The sequence below is a fragment of the Vanellus vanellus genome (genome assembly GCF_965231255.1).
Source record: "Vanellus vanellus genome assembly, chromosome: 1".
Classification (NCBI taxonomy): domain Eukaryota; kingdom Metazoa; phylum Chordata; class Aves; order Charadriiformes; family Charadriidae; genus Vanellus; species Vanellus vanellus.
The window spans coordinates 207,151,244-207,170,498 of record NC_138905.1 but is presented as its reverse complement, the minus strand read 5'-3'; the positions used below and the strand labels follow the sequence as shown (position 1 = coordinate 207,170,498).

The window sequence follows — 19,255 nt, the reverse complement described above, 5'->3', positions numbered from 1 at the left end:
CACCCTACTACCATTCTGTCATCACAAAAAGGGGCTTTTTATTTTTTTTTTTATCTTGTATCTCCTGTTTCTTTATAGGAAATGCCAGACCATGACTGTGCTGGGAGATTTTGAGCTTTGGTCAGTGTTCTGCTACCTGCTGCAGAAGTTTTTCAGATTTCTCTATGCAGAGATACCGTCTTCAACCCCTCCAGTGGAAATTTCTATGCTGTTTTGTCTTCCTCCTGTTCTTCCCCTGTGACTTTTCAACTACCGTAGCCTTTCCACCGGTCGGTTGCGTTGTTTCCTCTCTCGCGGCCTGCAGAGCCGCCTGTATTAGGAAAAGTGGCCAAGCAACTACGTTTTACGCTGGTGTCACGGAAGAAAGGTAAAACTGCGGGGTCTGCACCAGGTTCCCCCCCTCGCCGCCCCCTCGGAACAGCCGGGCCGCTTGCTGCGGGGAGAGCAGCCCTGCCGAGAGGCGATCCCAGGGGCCACGAGGGGACTCCGCAGCCGCCGGCCTTTTGCCTCCCTCGGGGCTACTACGAGCTCCCCGCGGGCAAGGCCGCGGCCCCGGGCCGCTGCCACTCCTGCCCTTCGCCTTCCCGGCGGCGGGGAGCACGGGCAGCCCGCCAGCCCCGCACGGCTGGAAATCCCCGCCCTGGGCCGCGGGGGAAGCACCCTCCCCGAGCGGGTTTCCCCGGGCGAGAGGAAAGTACCTAACGTCCCTGCTGGCGCCGGGGCCTCCCTGCCTCTGTTCCTCCCTCAGGGCAGCTACTGGAACGAACGGGGAGGCGGCGGGGCCGAACGGAGGAGCCGGCTAGTAGAAGCCCCCGGGGCTGAGAGGCACGGTCAGCCCAGGGGAACGTTCCCGCCACGGGAAGGCGGTCGGCAGAGAGGGAGTCAGCTGGTACAACCCCGCAGACCCGCAGCTCCCCCCCCTGACCCGGCAACTGGGAGGGAGGGCGGACGGGAGGAGAAGCCCCGCCCGCCGCCCGCTCTCCCCGTCAGGCCCCGCATGCGCCGGCGGCCGCCGGGGCTTTCCCGGTGCGTCGGTCCCACTCGGAGTTTCCGGGTAGGGGCGGCGCCGGGCGGGGGCACCGCTTCACCCCCGTCCCCTTGCCAGTCACCGTATATAGGCTGGGGCGCCTACCAGGCCCGCCCGCTGCGGGGGGCCCGGCCGCAGACCGTGAGTATGGGGCGGGAGGTCTGGGCCGCGGCCTGGTGGGGGGGCCCTATTGGGCGGCTGCCTGGGCCGCGTCGGGCCTCCGCGCCCGGCTGAGGGTGCGGCGGGCGGGGGTGCGTCGTTGTCAGGGGGCGGCTGGGCCGGCGGTCAGGGGAGAGCCGGGGCGGACTGAGGAGCCCGCCCTGCCTTGGCCCGGGCCGTGGTGTCCGGCGCTGGCGAGGAGGCTGGCGGGCCCTGCTTGGATGGGCGCCCAGCGAGCGGGGCTTGGGCCCTGCGGGAGGCCCGGGACGGCTGCCAGCAAGCTGGGGCGAGGGCGTGAGGGTGGAGGGGCGGCGAGCGGGGCCCTGCCGCGCCTCAGGGGCTGGCGCAGGGCGCACCACCGCGCACCGACCCCGGGCGGCCCGTGTCGGTGCTCCACATCTGTAAACTTGGCGGAGGGTGCTTAGGCGGTAAACTTGTCTTGCCTGGTTTGTAACGCAGGAGCAGAAGGATATCAAATGGAGTTTAGAGGTTGCTGTGCTTTAAATACCCTGCCAGCGACACTAGGAAGTTATTTAAGCCCAGAGCTGCGATAGCGGAAGAAAAACCCATGAGATTCAGAGCAGTTGGGTGGCTCTGGAAATGAAGGACGCTCAGGGCTCTAGTGGAGGGTATTATTAGAAGAACAGTATTTGGCAGAAAATGGCTGCAGGATCTCAGGTTTGAGTGTTTTTGGATTATCAGGGTCTCAGTTTGCTCTGATAGTTGTAGCATTTACTCTGAGGTATCTCCAGTACAGAAACTGGCTTAACTTCTTAGACTGGTGTCCTTGATCGTATGTTGATAGCCTAGGCCCACCATCTGTGTTAAGGGAGTGGGGTGGTGTAAAGCATTTGTAGCTCGTGTCCTCAGTGGTTAAAAAGCTGGTAGTAATAGTGAGACCATGTTAAGAACAAATTACGAAGAGCTATTGAGATGAGTAGGAAATGCTCTACTGTTTTCCAGTAGGTGATTTTTCTAAGGCTGTGTCATCATGACAAATATATCTGTTTTGAGTCTTTTCGGGAAGAACATTTTAGGAACTGGTACTGTAAAACAGACTGCTATAAACAGACTGTGACTAAATAGAAAATTATACATTTAAAAACTTCTGAATGTTGTCTTTGCTCAAATCTGAAGCTTTTGATGAAGTTCAGTTTTGCTGATGTCTTGTGTTTCAAGTATCATTGGATTTACCTAAACAAGAAATTCCAGTACTCTTAATTTATGTCAGTGTAGGAAAACTGGACCTTCGTTGTTTGAGAATCTGCAGGCTTAAACCAATTTAGATGGACACAACTTTAATACAAGATCTTACTTTTAGTTATGCAGCTTGTGATGAAGCATCCTGATTCATCCATTTGCCAAAAAAGTTCTGCTTGTGTAAGTTACAGGGAAATTGTGTAAAATCCACTGGATATGACAGTATGTAAAGTTGACTCCCTGAAACTTTCTAGCTAACATTACAAAAAAGATTATGTTGAGATTTTAGTGTTTTAATTTGTGTAGTTTCTGTTTGTATAGACATTACGTGCACCTCATATTGTATATTTTGAAACACTCCTCTCTTTCTTCCTTACAGGTTTTGTTCCACCCGAAAGAATTAAATGATTGAAACTATAGTTACTTACAATTTCTTCTTGCAAACAGTCAGTATCAATATGGAGGCGTAGACACCTTAGAAGGGACTTTAGTCTGAACTCTGGGAGGTAGTTCTGTGCACAAATAAAGAAACTAAAACTTCAATTCTTTTTTTTTTATTCTGAGGATTCTGTTTGCTTCTGTATGCCATAAACATGGCATACAGAAAAAACTTAATTCAACAGTATAAAGCATTAGAATTTCCCGGCAAAAGGCAGTTCATTTACGTTAAATTTGATAACTCTATACTTGTAACTAAGGCACCAGGTTAAAACTGAAATGCGCTGTTCAGTCTGTGCAGACAATGTTATAGACAGAAAAGTGTGCAGCTATTCCAGGCTCGCTAATTAAGACAGTTCATCCTTGTCAGAGACAGTGTATAGGATCTGTTTGTCTCATAGCTGAATAGGCAATATATGTGAACTTGAGTATAAACCAACTTCTTTAGTCTTAACAAATATTACATCAATATGAAGAAGTTGAGGGTTTTTTTTAAGTCTAGTGCTAGCAAATATACTAAATCAGTTCAGTAATGCCAGTTCAGGGGCTCTTTTTCCATATGCCTTTTGAGCTCGATGAACCATTATTTTCAGCCTCTGAGTGAGGTTTACAGACTAAAATCTGTATAAGCTGCATATTTATCAGCTGTCTAGGGTGGAATAGTTCTTAAATCGCTTAACACATGTTCTGATGTCTTTTTAGTTGCCCCCATTTTAGTTTCTTTATTGACAAAGGATTTTGATAAACCCATTTGAGGTCTTTCCTCTCTGAATCCCACCTTCACTAGCCTGACAAGTTGATGCTCCTCTCCCAGATATACCGTACAAGGAAAGCATGTGATGCCCATATGATTCAAGGGAAAGTCCTTTTTGACATGCTTTCTTCAACTGTCAAAATGAGGTGGGGCAGCTTTTGCATGAAAAGCAGTTGTATAAACCGAAGTGCAAGAACTTCCCAAATGTTTGAAGGCTGTTAATCATGAGGCTTGTTCTGTTCACATGCACATTCAAAGTTGCACATTAAAGTGTTTCATTTTCAGGTTCTTACTTTTTTTACAGGCAGGGGTTATTCCAAATCGCCTTTAATGCACACAACTACCTCCCAGAGGAAGACTTGTCCCATTCCTCCAAAAATAGTTCATTATGAACATAATGGAAAATAGCCCTTTCTTGGCTAACATCACAAAGCAGAGTGCTTTACATGGTGAACTGAAGTATGACTTATCCTGTGAACTCTACAGAATGTCGACGTTTTCTACTTTCCCCGTTAATGTGCCAGTGTCAGAACGGAGTTTTGCCCGGGCTGGGTTTTATTACACTGGTGTGCAAGATAAAGTTAAGTGCTTCAGTTGTGGCTTAACATTGGACAACTGGCAACCAGGAGATAATGCTATGGAAAAACATAAACAGCTGTATCCTAGCTGCAGTTTTGTTCAAAACATGCTTTCAGTTAACAACCTCGGACTGTCCTCTCGTTCTGCCTTTTCGCCTCTGGTCGCAAACAGTCTCTCACCATCTCTACATTCCATAACGCTTTCTCCAAGTTTAGAACAAGTTGGGTATTTCAGTGGCTCTTTTTCCAGTTTTCCTCAAGACCCAATAACTACTAGGGCAGTTGAAGACCTTTCTTTCTTGAGACCTAAACTTCACAATCCTTCTATGAGTACAGAAGATGCTAGACTACGCACTTTTCACTCATGGCCACTGACGTTTCTCTCACCCACTGATCTGGCAAAGGCTGGACTTTATTACTTGGGGACAGCAGACAAAGTTGCTTGTTTCACCTGTGGTGGTCAGCTGAGTAACTGGGAACCGAAAGATAATGCTATGTCAGAACATCGGAGACACTTTCCCAACTGCCCTTTTGTGGAGAACCTTACCCGAGACCAGCCAAGTTTCAATGTTTCAAATGTGAGCATGCAAACCCATGAAGCACGTGTTAAAACATTCATAAATTGGCCAACTAGAATTCCAGTTCAGCCTGAACAGCTTGCAGATGCTGGCTTTTACTATGTAGGTAAGAAAAACTGATGTCTCTGGTTTTATTGATATTGTTAAGTCGCATTTGCTTTGAAGTAAATTGTGTGAATGGCTGCTAGATATCTTGCCTTGTTTTTCTTAAAGGCCGCAACGATGATGTCAAGTGTTTTTGCTGTGATGGTGGGTTAAGGTGCTGGGAATCTGGAGATGATCCATGGATTGAGCATGCAAAGTGGTTTCCAAGGTAACTTGCAAAATTTTAATCATAACTTGTTCTTATCCTTAAATCTAATTTTGGCAGGTATGTGCATCATATGGTGAAGTTAAGTGCAGTACAAATTCACTCTTTCATTTGGATGTATTTCATGTACCTCTGTTTACAAGCTCTGAAGTGCTAAGGTGGCTGTAATTAAAACATTTCTTCATTAAGCATGATATTTAATGCTTTCCACTTCATAATTGAAAGCTGTGTGCATCCCCAAATCGCTATTAGCAAGTGAGGCTGCATTGTTAATAAGCATGCTTACCTAAGAGAAGCGGTCAGAAAGCAGACTGAGGAGAGTGAAAGCTGCTGAGAAATGAAGTAGAAGGAACATCTAACTCCCTTAGCCTTCTTCTGTGCCCGTACCCCTCTTGAACTATTTTTTCACCTCATGCAGTTTAGTTTCTTAGGTGTGGAAGGGCTTGTGAAGAAGATTTCGGCAGCTGTTTACTGTGTCTCTATTGGAAAAAATGATATAAATAACTTTTTAATGTCCCCCATAATAAAATGGCAATTGCATACCTAATTGCTATCTGTGCCTGTGGAAATCTCTACCTACATTAATGACAGAATACATTAATTTCAGGAAAGCCAATAAAAATGCATTTCACATTGTAGATCTCCAACTAGTCTTTCATGGCCAATTTACCAGCTACTGTTGGACCACGCGGTGTATGTAGAGTTAAATGACATCTTTGTTTCCTTCTGTGTTCTGTCTGTCAGTAAATGTACTTAAGAGGCAAAACTCTGCATTAATGAAGCAGATCTGGCTTTGACCATGATAAGTTTTGTTAACTTCTTTTGAATGATTTCAGTAGGAGATAAGAATGGTGAGATGCGAGATGGAAACAGTTTAGCACTGCACTTTGTAGTGATGCTGACACAGTATCATTTCTCATGACATGCCATTTTGATTAGACGTGGTAGCAGAATGTAAAGCTGCTGCATTTATATACATAAGCCTACTGACTGCTGAACATCATGGAAAAGCTTTATCAAAGTGTGACCAGATGCTAGGCTATATCAAGCTTCCAATGAAGAGAGCCCTTTCCCTTCTGAAGGAAGAGAAACATGTATTTAAGTTATGCTGTGTTACTGTAAACTGTTTCATTCATCTGTATTTTTTGTCTTTTGCAAGTAGAAGGTATAATTTAGTACACTTCTGTCAATGTTTCAGGTGTGAGTATCTACTTCGTGTAAAAGGAGGAGAGTTTGTAAGTCAAATTCAGGCCAGGTTCCCCCATCTTCTTGAACAGGTAAACTTTACTGTTCTGTAACTTTGTTTTTCCCTTGTTGAAGAGTGCTATGTTCTTTTGAGGAATTTAGTCCACACTTCTGCCTCATTTCTGTGTATATTTCCACTATGTTTCTAACACAATAAATGCTCTTAATGCACATAAAAATGAAACCAGTGCTGAACTGTGGCTAATGGGCTTGGACTAGTGGAGTTTAACCTGTACAGATTACTTATGGAAAGTGGTATAAGGCAGTGAGCTCCTTTGTGTCAGGAGAGGGAAATTCTCTTTATGTAAGTTTCAGTGAATAATGCATAACAGTAATTGTTATTTCAGAAATAATTCAGGCTGTCCACGTCTGATTTCTATCTGTAATGTTTCTGGCAAAAGTAAGCCAGAATGGCTTATATATTGATTATATAGTTGCACAAATTTTCAGACTTGTGTAACCACATGTAAAGTACCTAACAGATACTGTTCAGATAAAAAGCTTAACGTGCTTGATGAGGGAAGAATGTGTTAGAAAGGTATGTAGGGGGAAATGCAATACTTTGATACTAATGTAGTTCTGTTCTGTTCCACAGCTCTTGTCAACCTCTGATACGCCTGTAGATGAAAACATTGATCCCCCAAGTATGTATATTAAAGCATGTTTTTAAACTTCCTCAGCATTTTGCAAACTTAGTGATTGGCTATCCGGAGCTAACTTGCTTAACATTTCTTAGATTTTGTTGTAAACAACAATATTATAAGGATTTTCTAAGTAATGATAAAAGCTAGGTAGCCTCAATGTTATATGGACAAACTTCAAGGAAGCACCTCTAAGAGATCTTGGTTTTCATTTTCCTTATTTTCATACTAGCAGCTCATATTAAGATTTTTGGTTTTGAATGCTTGGCATCTGCTGTATTTGTAGTTTTTAGTTTCATGGTTGGGTTAAACAAAACAAGCCAATTTGGCATTTGTTAAATTGACCTATGGTATTGAACTTGGTGGAACAGTTGCTAGAGGGTGTCATGACTATGCAGTTATGCAACTGTATTTTTAGGCATGTAGCTAGGTAAATGCTCTCAGTTGAGCAGCAGTGGTCAAGGAGAGGGTAGGACAAGCTGATAAAGTGAAGTCTTTCTGAACTGGACTGTAGTTATGGTAGAAATAAAACCCCTCCCAGAAGGTGAGTGGGTTATGCTATCAGGGGCCCTGCTGGTTGAGGACAGTGAGTCAGAATCGCACGTGTCTGGTGCTTAGCAAGCTGAATGGAAAATACTGATTAAGAGCTGGAATAGAGCGATTGTTTGTACTATAAACTCTGAATTTTGATCTCATCCCCGTCCTTCCCCCCGATATTTTGCAAGGCTGAATTTAGAAATGACTAAGAATAAAAAAAGCTGCTAAAACACAATGGAATTCTCTGTAGTTTCTCTGGATTATCCTAGGTTTTCATGTAGGCCTGACATGGACTGAAGTTTATCATGGATTCAATCCAATTGAATCTAAGTAACTGGCTTGCATTTTTAAAACTAGCTACTTTAAAAAACAAATGGTCTATTTAACCATTGAAACTTTTTAATGCTGGATATTCATGTATATGTGCATGTGTGTAGGTAATGTTGATGTGTCTGACTTCTGGGTTGTATAGGTATTTTCTTCTTTATATTATACATGGTGATTTTCCTCTTTGATTAGTTATTCATTTTGAACCTGGAGAGAGTCATTCAGAAGATGCAATCATGATGAACACGCCTGTTGTTAAAGCTGCCTTGGAGATGGGATTCAGTAGAAGGCTAATAAAGCAAACAGTGCAAAGTAAAATCTTGGCCACTGGAGAAAACTACAAGACTGTTAATGATCTTGTGTCTGATCTGCTCACTGCTGAAGATGAGAAGAGGGAAGAAGAGAAAGAGAGGCAATTCGAAGAAGTGGCATCAGGTATGCATAAGGCATGAATAAAAGTGAAAGCAGAAGTGGTTTGTATTATGTATAGTTTTTATAATTGTTTTTATTCACTAAGTGATTTAGTTTAATTGCTATTAGGATCAGCTTCTGTAAACGCATTGTCAAGGTATCTGTATGGAAATAGCAGTCTGGGAATTCTTTCATTCCCTTTCAGGAGGACTGTTCATACAGGTGTCGAGGGGTCAGAATCACCTGATTTGCTCCACGGGAACAAAGCCTTTTTTTTTTTTTTTTTTTTCCCCTCATTTGTGTGCCTTTATATTGCTGTTAATAAAATGAATGGAACCAAAATACTTTACTTGGCACACGCTACAAATTTGTTTTCCAGATTTGCCTGCTCTTTAAGCTACTTGAATCAATAAGCCACCATATCCAACTTGTAGAAGAGGCCATAAACTTTACAAATTTAGATTCTGTAAGATGGCCAAAGTTCTGCTTTTCTGTTTCTGATTTGACCATGTAGGTCAGCTGTTTAACAGTGTTTATTTGATGTCTTTAACATGTCCTGTTGTTTTAATACCACATAACTCTTGAAGCCTAAAAAAAAATCCTACTATTTTTGAGTCTGTGAAGCAGTAATGAAACTTCTTATTTATAAATTAAATTAAGACTGCTTCTTTCCTACTTGTATGTTCTATCAAAAAGCATAGATGCATTTGCCATTAAATCTTAGTGGAAATGATTTTTTTTTTTGTGTGTGTGTTGTTGTTAGTGATAGACTGTTTAAAAAAAAAACACCAACAAAACCAAACTCCTGAGTCTGGTTATACTGTACTTCTGGTTTTCTTGCACATAATTCTGTTGGACACCACTTAGAAGAGCTTGATTCTGTCTACATCTTAGACATGATTTTGGCTGCCACTGACTAAAGTTAACCTGTTGGTTGGTGGTGAGTTAGTGTTGGTGTTATGCAGTGGTGGTGTTTTTTTCTATGCAATTCTGCAGGGAATGTAAGTCTTGCTACTGTGAATTTGGACAAGATCCCTTCAGATAGCAACCCAGAGATTGGAGCAGGAGTTTTTATTGGTGAAAAGGCTTCAGTTCAGAAGCTGCTTGCATGTGGCTTTGTCGGTTCTTTATGTGAATGCCACTAAAACTTACTGAGGTCTTTATTAATGATGTGTAGTAAGTGAACACTTCAAGTAGAGTTTTTAAAGAATGTAAGCAGAAATGCAGCTTGGAGTAGTGTATTCCTAACAAATATCTAATCCCCTTTGCATTCCAGATGATTTGTCCTTAATCCGGAAGAATCGAATGGCTTTATTCCAACGTCTCACATGTGTACTTCCAATCCTTGGGAGTTTACTGTCAGCTAAAGTGATAACAGAACTTGAGCATGATGTTATTAAGCAAAAGACTCAGACACCATTGCAAGCAAGGGAACTGATAGACACAGTTTTAGTGAAAGGAAACGAAGCAGCCAGCATATTCAGAAACTGTCTACAAGATTGTGACCCTGTCCTGTACAAAGATTTATTTGGTATGTCTGTATCTTTTTTTTTTTTTTTTTTTTAAAGGATGTAAGTTTATTGAAGTCTAACCAATGCTGTCATAGCAACCTAAAGATGAAGAAAACAAATCAGATGCTGTTTGAATATAGATTAGTCAAATGACTAGGATTTGTTTTCTCTTATTGTAGTGGAGAAGAACATGAAGTATATTCCCACAGAAGATGTTTCAGGTACCTTAAACTCTACTTTCTTACTTTAAAGGGTGTTGAGGGACAAATAGCTAACATAACCAAAGTAGATTTATTTTTTTTTTTTAAGAAATAGGTTTTATACTTTATGCTCTCCCTAATTCTGCTTTGGTAAAATGGACTTGCCTGAAAAAGTTAAGCGCAGGTGCAGACTTGCAAGCAAGAAATCTGCTGTCAGCTATATCCTGTGCCTTACATGTGCTTTTGCACCGTAGGAGGTTGAGCTTTCTGGAGCTTGACAATTGAAGCACATGCTGGACTTGACCTTGGTACAAGCTCTTATTCAGGCATTTGGTAAAGACTGACTGTGAATAGTTGGTTAGCATTTCATGGCAGGTATCATCATCTCTACTTTTCCAGAGTGGGTTATAGATGTCCTAAGATCTAGCTTGACCAACAGCCGGATAGGTAAAAACTTGTCAGACATTGGGATTGTTTGCTGTGGTTTGTAGTCCTATAGTTTAATGTGTCAGTAGACTTGCAGAAAAGTATAAAAGCCTGAATATAGCGCACTTCCACCAGTCATGCTGTGCTCTGTGCTTCTAATATCCAAGTGAGAAGAGTACAGCATTTGCTAAAAGGTAAACATTGGTTGGTCTCAAGAACTACAGCTGGCCTCCAATCCCTGAGCTGAGCTGTTTGTCATCTCACAGAAGCGGAAAGTACAGACTAGTTCCTTGCATGTCACTTTCTTACCTCTGGAAAATGTACTTATTTTCTCACTGCTATCAATATTTAGTGAATACAGATAGGGAGATAAAGGGTGAAATGGAACATAGCTGTATTCTACTTAGAACGCACATATCTTCAGGCTTCTCAAAAAGTTAAATATTTTTTTCCAGGTTTACCTATGGAAGAACAATTAAGAAGATTGCAAGAGGAAAGAACGTGTAAAGTTTGCATGGACAAAGAAGTTTCTATTGTTTTTATTCCATGTGGCCACTTAGTGGTATGCAAAGAATGTGCACCGTCCCTTAGAAAATGCCCTATTTGCAGGGGAACAATAAAGGGTACAGTTCGTACATTTCTTTCGTAAGGAGGGAAACTTGCACAATGTCTTTGTTCCTGTCATCCTCCAACTGCTGAAGCTTAAGCCAGCAGTGTCTTAAGAATGGAAAATTGTGGTACAGAAGATGATTAATCAACTACCTAACACAGTTGTGTAACAGTAAACTGTATCATGATTATGAATATACTAGGTCTTCCTTGCCAAAGACTATTTCTGTTCATAAAACTGGCTTAATACTAAGGTGAGGTTTTTGTAAGAAAGGCAATTTCACTAGTGTGCTCTTGTGTCACTTTGAGTGAAAAATCTTTCTGGTTGAGTTCCTAAAATAGAGCTTGGCATAACTCTTCTCATGAGTTTCCTCCATGTGGATGTGAGGAAATACATTTAAGATAGCTGTTTATTAATAATTAATATTAATTCAGCTACTGTTTTGGTTGTGTTTTGGCTTTCTTGTGGACTTGAGAAAAGAGGCTAACTGCTGCAGGAAGAGCAGGACTTTAAGTTTTGGCCATGTCTAGATACTTGTGTAATGTATATTAAATATAGTTTATATGACTAATGAATTAAAATATTTCTACTTATCAAATGAGTGCTTGTTTACTCTGTTCCCATTGTTGACTTTTCTCTGAAGACTGCAGTGACTAGAATGCTGTGTTTTTCCTCACAAAAGTTCAGGGTTGCTTGTTTGCCCACAAAAGTACAATAAAACTTAATTCTGTGTGTCTTTCATTCATTTTTGAACAGGGACGTGAGCTTCTCTGATGCTATGTGATTGCCTTGGGTAAAGTAGGGGGTTCAGGTTTTTGTCCTGATTTAAAAACAAACAAACAAAAAAAGACCCAAAAACTTGAACAGCATCTGGTATATATCCTTCTGTCTTGATTTTTCAAAGGATAGAAATCCTGGCCAGGCATGGTCCTCATGACCTTGGAGATGAGGCAGAGAGTAGCTATATAGCAATGTGGCCTTTATGCTAGGGATTAAAATGTAAAAGCTACTTTTCTGTGTTTGGAACTTTATAGTGATTGTGAACTTAAATAGCAGACTCTTCCAGCCCCCTTCTGAAGTCTTGGGTCTTGTTTTGTAAGCTGGTAGTTGAGGGACTCCTATCACCTTACTGGTTGACTCTTACTTTACCCTTTTCAGCTTTGTGTAGTAGATACCTACAGAGGGGAAATTGGTCACAGGTATTTCACAAGGATTTCGTGGCAAACAGTGGAAGAATACTGCCAGGATAACGGCATCAGATCCTGCTTTGGTGGTGTCACTTTGGCTGGCTCTAACTGTTAAGTCAGTCATCTTCAGTTATATCTTAATGCCCAAGTGTAGACCTCTCCATCTTCACTCCTGCTAGCAATAAGATGTTTTTTAACAGTACTGTGGTGTCTTATGCTCTGTAGTGTGAAGTGAAAATACCATTCCTCAAAATTTTAGGATGCCACACATTGCAAGTTGTGTGTGTAAGTGGCTTTCATCACTTCATATGTGGCTTTAGCTATGCATGTGTTACCTCTTCTAAAATGAGAGCACTCCACACTTATAAAAGTAGTAAAGTGTATATATTAAAAAAAAAAACAACAAAACAAACAAACCCACTTGTGTGGGCTGTGTAACTTGTGACTCATACATATCTTCCCTTTAATTTTGATGTTAAAAACGTAAATGGTTCAAACCTAGCATTTCATTTTAAACAGCTTTGATTAACGTACTTTTGCTTTTCAGGTTTTGAAATGTTTCTAAGGGCTTTTTTGTCTTGTGTAGCAACTTAAAAAGTTGTCAAAGCTTATGAAAGCTTGTTAAGGAATAGAGCGTGTGATTTGAAATTTGATGGTCAGACCCAGAAATTAGTAATATTAGAACCAAGTATGCTTTCTGCAGATTAAGATGAGCCTGCAGGGGGAGCTGGAGAGGACAGGCTCACCCGAAGAGTGGGGAACGGTTAGTATGTAAGCCCTATTTCTGAACAGGGAAGAGGACAGGGAAAAACATAGTAGCAGGCAGACTTTTTAAACAATGCATTTTTCTTTAGAATCATATGGGGTTAGAGGTTTTTCAAACATCGCAGTTACTGTGTATAGATCAGATGACAGGATATAGAGGGCTTTAAAAACTGGGTGATTTGGGTGTTCAGTGTCACTTGCACTGCTTGCAGGTATCTCGGGACCTGCAACATACCTGTTGGTAGTGGTTGGTGAGTGTTTTGAATGTCCTGGCTAACTCCAAACAGCGCTGGCTGCCCGCATCTAGGCAGTGGCACTGCTTTCTGAGAAGTGGAAGAACTTGCTCTAGAAACTGCTGGGTAGAATCCTTTGACCTGGTTTTGGCAGGAAGGCTCATCTAGGTTATGTGCTGGTTGTGGTTGCTCTGAGCTGTACTGCTGTACATTTGAGCAGTCACGCTCTGCTTGGTACTATTCCAAGAAAGCTGCAATAAAATTAGTTGCCTGCAGCGCGTTGCAAACAGAACCCTAGCAAAATGATAAACCATGGGGAAGACTGCATAGCGCTATGTTTGGAGAGGATCAAGTGACTTTGTTACTTGGGAACCAGCTGACCATGCTTGCACTTTGCTCTGCATCCACTTCCTTTTTTGAAAGCATTTTCCAGAGCTTTGACTGGGTTAAACAGCAACAAACGGCCCCCGGTCTCCTGCGCAGCACTGCTGATGAAGCAGGTCGAGTTCGCAGGCGTCAGCGTTCCAGGCCCATAGCTTGTCTTGAGCTGGCAGAGGGTGTTTGCGTGACTTGGGGGTGTGGAGAGTGGCAACTTGGGTATCATTGAAGTTCAGTGGTCAGACTTGCTGTAAGATGAAGGTAGAAGGCAATATTCCCAGCTTATATAAAATAAGCAATTTCTTTACTTGAATGAAGCTTACCGTATCTGCAAAGGGCCTAGCCCGGGGCAGCTGCAGCTTCTGATACTGGTTTGAGGTACTGCGAGATACAGTGGCTTCCCAAGTAGCAGCTGTGTGTTTTGTGAAGCAAGTGCCGTGAAGCTTTATTGTAATTATTTAGCAGTTTCCTGCATGTTTGTGTTTGGGTTTTGTGTGCATGTTCTTGTTTTAGCTGAATGCATATCTTCCTCTTCTGTTTGCTTTTGAGCGTTGGCCAGGAAGCCCAGCGCCCTTCCAACTGAAGGCAGCACACAGCCCTGGTATCCACAAGTGATCAGACTGCTGCGGAGCACTGCTCTTATGTGATGAAATTAACGGCCATATAAGAAACATCTAGGATCTCCATTAGCGTGATATAAAAGAAAAATCTTTATATTGCTGCTTTTTGTGACTAAGAGTTAGTGGTTGTTTAGTAACTCGGTAGTGCCACGCTCTCAGAACTTGGTTCTTTGCTATATTCCCCATAACACATCAGAAGAAGAGAAGCACATGAAATTGTAAGCAGTGTACTCATCTGCCTTTAATTCTGCGTGGTGGCAACAGCAGTGCAGTGGGGCTGGGGCGGGCAGTATCACGTTCGGTGGGGCAGACGGACTGAACTGGCAAATTGAGTTTTCTTGCTGTTATTCCTATGTATACCTCACGTGTGTGAGCTGAGACAGGAAGCGTGTTCTGGACTTGAAAAATTATTGTCTGTTCTGTTGAACTACTTAACATGCAATTGTTGTCACTCTTACTCCGGAGGGTACTAGTGCAGGGAGTGAACTTCCTAAGACAACACTAAATCACCAGTCCTTTGTTTCTGTTTTGAATTGAGCGTGTGATCACAACGGTTACTGATGGTGCAGCCCAGCTTCCTCACCGACGGCTGCTGGCACGGGGCCCTTCAGCCGAAGAGTCCGGGGTGTTGCATACATCCTGCGCAAGGAAGAGCAGAACTCTGAACGGCACATCCCGCTGTGCTATTTTCAAAACAGAAACATGTGAGTTGTTATTTTTTTCTCTTTGAAGAGATCAAAATATGCTGGAACATAGCAGGAAATTGTTTGCACGATAAGCAATGTCCCAGCAGTGGCTTTCACATTTAGTTTTGGTGAAATTTTTTTAGGGAAAAGCTTGAGAACTTGCCAAAGGTTTTCCAGCTCATGTGTTGGACGGTGTAGACTTGGTCAGAACAAAGATCTCTTTCTTTTGGGTCTGTATAGCTTGATGTACTGATGCTCTGTTCTTTTAGCAGATAGAGGAGGGAAATACTCGGTACTTACGGAGTATAGGATATTAGGGTTGTGATTTGCCCAGTGGAAGATAGCTTCAAATTGAAGAGAGGAATAAAGTCTTTAGAAAAGATTAAGTCATATGTGGAACAATCAAAAGAGGAGAGCACCCCGTTTGTACAGACACTCGTTGCTTTTCTCTGAGCCCTGCCCAGGAAACTGAGTTACATAGGTTTTTTTCCTAACGCTTTAGAAGCAACCATCACCTCGGTGCTGGGCAGGTGCAACCCCTTGGTTTCCAAACTGCTTTAAACTTGATGCGAAGGTCAGAACAAACAATAGACAAACTCAAAATTTTGAGTATCAGAGTAAGACTATATTTCCTCTTGGTATTCTAAAAGGGTCTTAAGAGCCTCCAGAACTTGGAGTCCCTTTTAGTCTTTCAAGTTTCAGAGTTCCTGACTTGGATGTTTTGAAGCATAGGGATGACCTTACACAGAAGGATAAAATTAATCACTGAGCCCATCTTCAAAGTAGCGTTTTTATAGTGAGGCAACACTAAATTCTAATACAAGGTAAAGCTTAGACACTGCAGAATCAACACCAGGAGTTGGCAGTCCCTGTGTCTGCTGTTGTGAGAACTGTCAAATGCAGATTCCTAAATTAACTTTCCTGTTTTTTAAGACTGCTATCTCGGTCCTACACCAATTAGGACCCCTTCAGTGTTGTCTAGAGAATGTGTTGACATTCTGCACAGGTCCACTCTTATTCTATCTGCTTCCACATCACACCTTAACCTCTTGAGTTATCTAGGCAATTTTGAGTCTGATGCTGTTCCATTTTGCTTTTGGCAATATTGTTATTTTGTTGCTTATATTTTTTTCAGTGAAGCATGTTAAGAATGCTATGTATGTATGTCTTCAGGGCAAAAATAGTGGCGTGAATATATAAGAGCTTTAACAGTCTCTGAAGAAAAAGGCAAGGTATGAAAGCAGGTTTATAAAGGGATAATGTTCACGTTATGGCATATTATCACAGTAATGTGATCTTGCTTTAAAAGTTTCTTTTTTTTTTTTTTTTAAATAAAAAAGAAATACAGCACCGCATCCTTTCTGGACCGCTTTGAAGCCTTTGATGCAGGGCCCCAAACAAACAGTTAAGCTGGAAGGGCAATGACCTGGTCCTAGAACACAGGCTAAAGGCGAGTTGCATAAAAAGGAAAGACCTGTGGGAAGAAGGCAGAGTGCTGCTGTCCCGAGATGCGGTCGTACGGTTGATGCACATCTGCCCTACAACAGCATCCCAGGTAGGTGACAGCAAGCGCAGTTGTTGCTTGCTCTCAGAGGGGTTTGAATCCAAAACACAAGTGGTATCAGTGAGGGTGCAATATTTCATCAAATACAGGTGGGAAGAGTATTGTGGATAACATTAAAGCAGTGACAGCTGACTCTTCAATAGCCTTTATATACCACACTTAAACAAGGAGGGCCCGGCTCGCTGAAGTTCTGGTTACTTTCATTGTGTCAGCATTACACCCTGGCTCCCTGCAGAACATCTCAGCACAATTATACCATGTTTAGTAGTAAATGGAAGATTGAGCAACGTATTGAAGTTCCTGTGAGTGAGTGTGGGTTGGGTTTGAGTGTGAGTTTGATTTTGTTTGTCTGAGCAAGTTGAAGCTGTCCCTGCTCATTGCAGGGGGTTGGACCAGATGACCTGTAAAGGTCCCTTCCAACCCAAACTATTCTATGATTCTATAATCTTGACATGTTTGAAGGGCAAAAGTAACATTCACAATACCTGACCTAAGGCGGCTATGTTCTGCAGCCACTGCGTGACTTCTCAAGCCTGGAGTATCAAGTGAAATAAATTTGAAGCACACAAACACATAAATTTTAAGGATTAAAAATGAGTATAGGGTTTGTGTGAATGCTGGTGATGGGCTCAAAACACGATGATGCTCAAAAATGCAGTTCTGTGATGTACCACCAGAGGGGTTCCTAATCAAGACAGAACTATGAACTGCTGCGTTTTCACTCGCTGTTGGAAAGCAAGTGTGAAGGTAAAGGTAAAATTTATCAGTTGCCCCTCACTTTGTCTAGTATCTAAGCACCTGACAGGAGGTCAGGTTTTATATTTACACTGACACATCTGAAATCTTAAGCACATAATTTTGCTTTATTGTAGCGATGAGATTACAAAGTACACTACCAATGATTGAGCTGGGCAAAAATGCACTAGGCCTGGTATTCTAGCATTTAAAGGGATATATAGTGAACAATTATTCAATGGTTATGACTGTGGAAAGGGTTGAGGGAATTATGAAACCGTCGAGTAAAATAAAAACCCAACTGAAATTGATATAGTAACTCCAAAGATTTAATTTTATTTATTCATCTGTACAACAGAGGTTAGACAATCCCAGTAACTGAGTTGCACTTAATTGTCTTAATTTCTATGAAGTAAGGAACTGAGTTCTATGGAAGAATTTTTTCCAAACTCTTCAAATCCAATCAGAAGATTTTCATCAAACAAACAATTAAGAAAAATCACAAAAGTTACTTCAAATCACTCTTGCCCCTGTACCCCAATCTCAGCGGAAAACAGAACAGCGCCACTACCCAGGTGTGTGGCTGCTGCTATGAAGACCACTCATTGGCCATGGTTTGCTGGAGGTGGCCGTGCCTCTGACACAAGGGCTTTACTGCGCCATGAGAAAAAGGAAAAAGACACCCACGCAGCCACTTCAACATTGCAAGTCAGAATAAACTATTGCTCAACAAAGAAATTTAACCTGTGCCAGAGCTGTAGTCTTATTTCCCCCTGAAGCGCTGTACCCCAGCCCCCTGACAGACCCACATGCAGTTCCTCTTGTGACTTTCCTCACTTCTTACCACCTCCTGCTGTGCCCTGCACGATGGACTAGTGCCAGCAGTAACCAGGATGGTTAAGTCCCACCACACCAACCCTCTTCACCAGGTAGAGGTCTACAAGCAGAGCCTGAGCAGGGCTGAACGAGCGACACAGCTGCTGGAGACAGCAGGTTTCCCTCAGTGTAAATGCAGAAGTGATACAGAAGCAGCATCAGCCCCAGTGTATTTGGGCCTTCATCTAAAGGCCTTCTGCGAGGTGCCCCGTTGCCTTCAGGGGGCTTTTGACCAGACCTCAGTACATGTGTGCAGCAGTACCAAGTTCTGAAAATATTTGTAAAAAGGCAGATTATATTCTCCTAAAAGGCTGTCTTACAGATTTTCCACTTCTCTGTGCAAGTTTCAATGCTTATCAAATGCTGCCAAAACATTGCATACAGCATATTAATAAAAACCAAGAGTGAAGCAATTGCTACATTCAACTTAAAAGCCAATTTTTAGAAGCGATTTTCATGTTTTATCATCTTTATGATGGTGCAATTACTTTTTTCCATTTTTATTTTATCTTCAATTGCACATGCTTCATTAGGACATGCTGGAAAAAAAAGAAGCTATGGATCGCATAGTCTGTTTTCTTATAAGGACCCATTTAGAGAAAAGGGTTGTGGATGGCTATGTCTAGTCTGTCCGTGCTTCCTGCAGCTAGTCTCCCTGTACTGCCTGTTAAGGAAAGTCTCTGCAGGTCACTGGTGAGCTAATGACTGAAGTTTGAAGTACTCATTATCACCTTCTATACAGTTAACAAGCCATGTCCATTTATAGCCTAATAAAAAAATAACTAACTGAATTGTTCAAAATCCAAAATTCTAAACTAAAGCTCACATCAAACTTCAAAATAAATACAATTTAATACAAAATAATAGGAAAAAAAAACATTTTACTTGCAAAAACCTATGCTTGGTCTCAAAGCTATCCTATTTAACCTACTGTATCCATTAGGGAACACACTGGATTTATGCAGTACATGAGAAATAATTGAACTTAGAATTCCAATGATGCGATCCACTGTGCTAGTAATTAGCTATTTCAGAGATTTGTGTGTGTACCTTAAAATAAGTCAATATGTGTGTTTCTTTAAATTTAGTTACAAATATTGGAAAAAGAAAATACTGTTTCTACAAAGTGCCGAATTCCTCTTCTTCATATGAAAGCCAATGAAAAAAAAATCAGGATGTTTAGAAGAGCTTCTCAACATTTTGCAGGATCACACCCAAGACAAGTTTAGAGACTGTGATCATCTTTATGAAAGGAACTC

The 19,255-nt window shown here is 41.9% G+C and overlaps 1 protein-coding gene across 2 annotated transcripts; it reads left to right on the top strand.

Moving 5' to 3' along the window:
- The first annotated feature begins 1,022 nt into the window (after positions 1 to 1,022).
- BIRC2 (baculoviral IAP repeat containing 2) lies at positions 1,023 to 11,678 on the top strand. Of its 2 annotated transcripts, none has more exons than XM_082483722.1 (9): positions 1,023 to 1,168; positions 2,766 to 4,840; positions 4,948 to 5,047; positions 6,243 to 6,321; positions 6,885 to 6,933; positions 7,987 to 8,229; positions 9,482 to 9,736; positions 9,896 to 9,937; positions 10,798 to 11,678. In XM_082483722.1, the coding sequence occupies exons 2-9, from the start codon at positions 3,967 to 3,969 to the stop codon at positions 10,989 to 10,991; spliced, it is 1,836 nt and encodes a 611-aa protein (XP_082339848.1). In that variant the 5' UTR covers positions 1,023 to 1,168; positions 2,766 to 3,966; the 3' UTR covers positions 10,992 to 11,678. The 2 variants fall into 2 exon arrangements, with proteins under 2 accessions (XP_082339848.1, XP_082339849.1); XM_082483723.1 differs by lacking the exon at positions 1,023 to 1,168 and adding an exon at positions 1,781 to 1,864.
- Positions 11,679 to 19,255: the final 7,577 nt, after the last annotated feature.

Bases quoted from the DNA above. Each gene is read 5' to 3' on its own strand.
- BIRC2 (XM_082483722.1), top strand. From the start codon at position 3,967: ATGAACATAATGGAAAATAGCCCTTTCTTGGCTAACATCACAAAGCAG. The intron at 6,322-6,884 runs GTAAACTTTACT...TCTGTTCCACAG, and splicing joins TCCCCCATCTTCTTGAACAG to CTCTTGTCAACCTCTGATAC. The intron at 9,737-9,895 runs GTATGTCTGTAT...CTCTTATTGTAG, and splicing joins CCTGTACAAAGATTTATTTG to TGGAGAAGAACATGAAGTAT.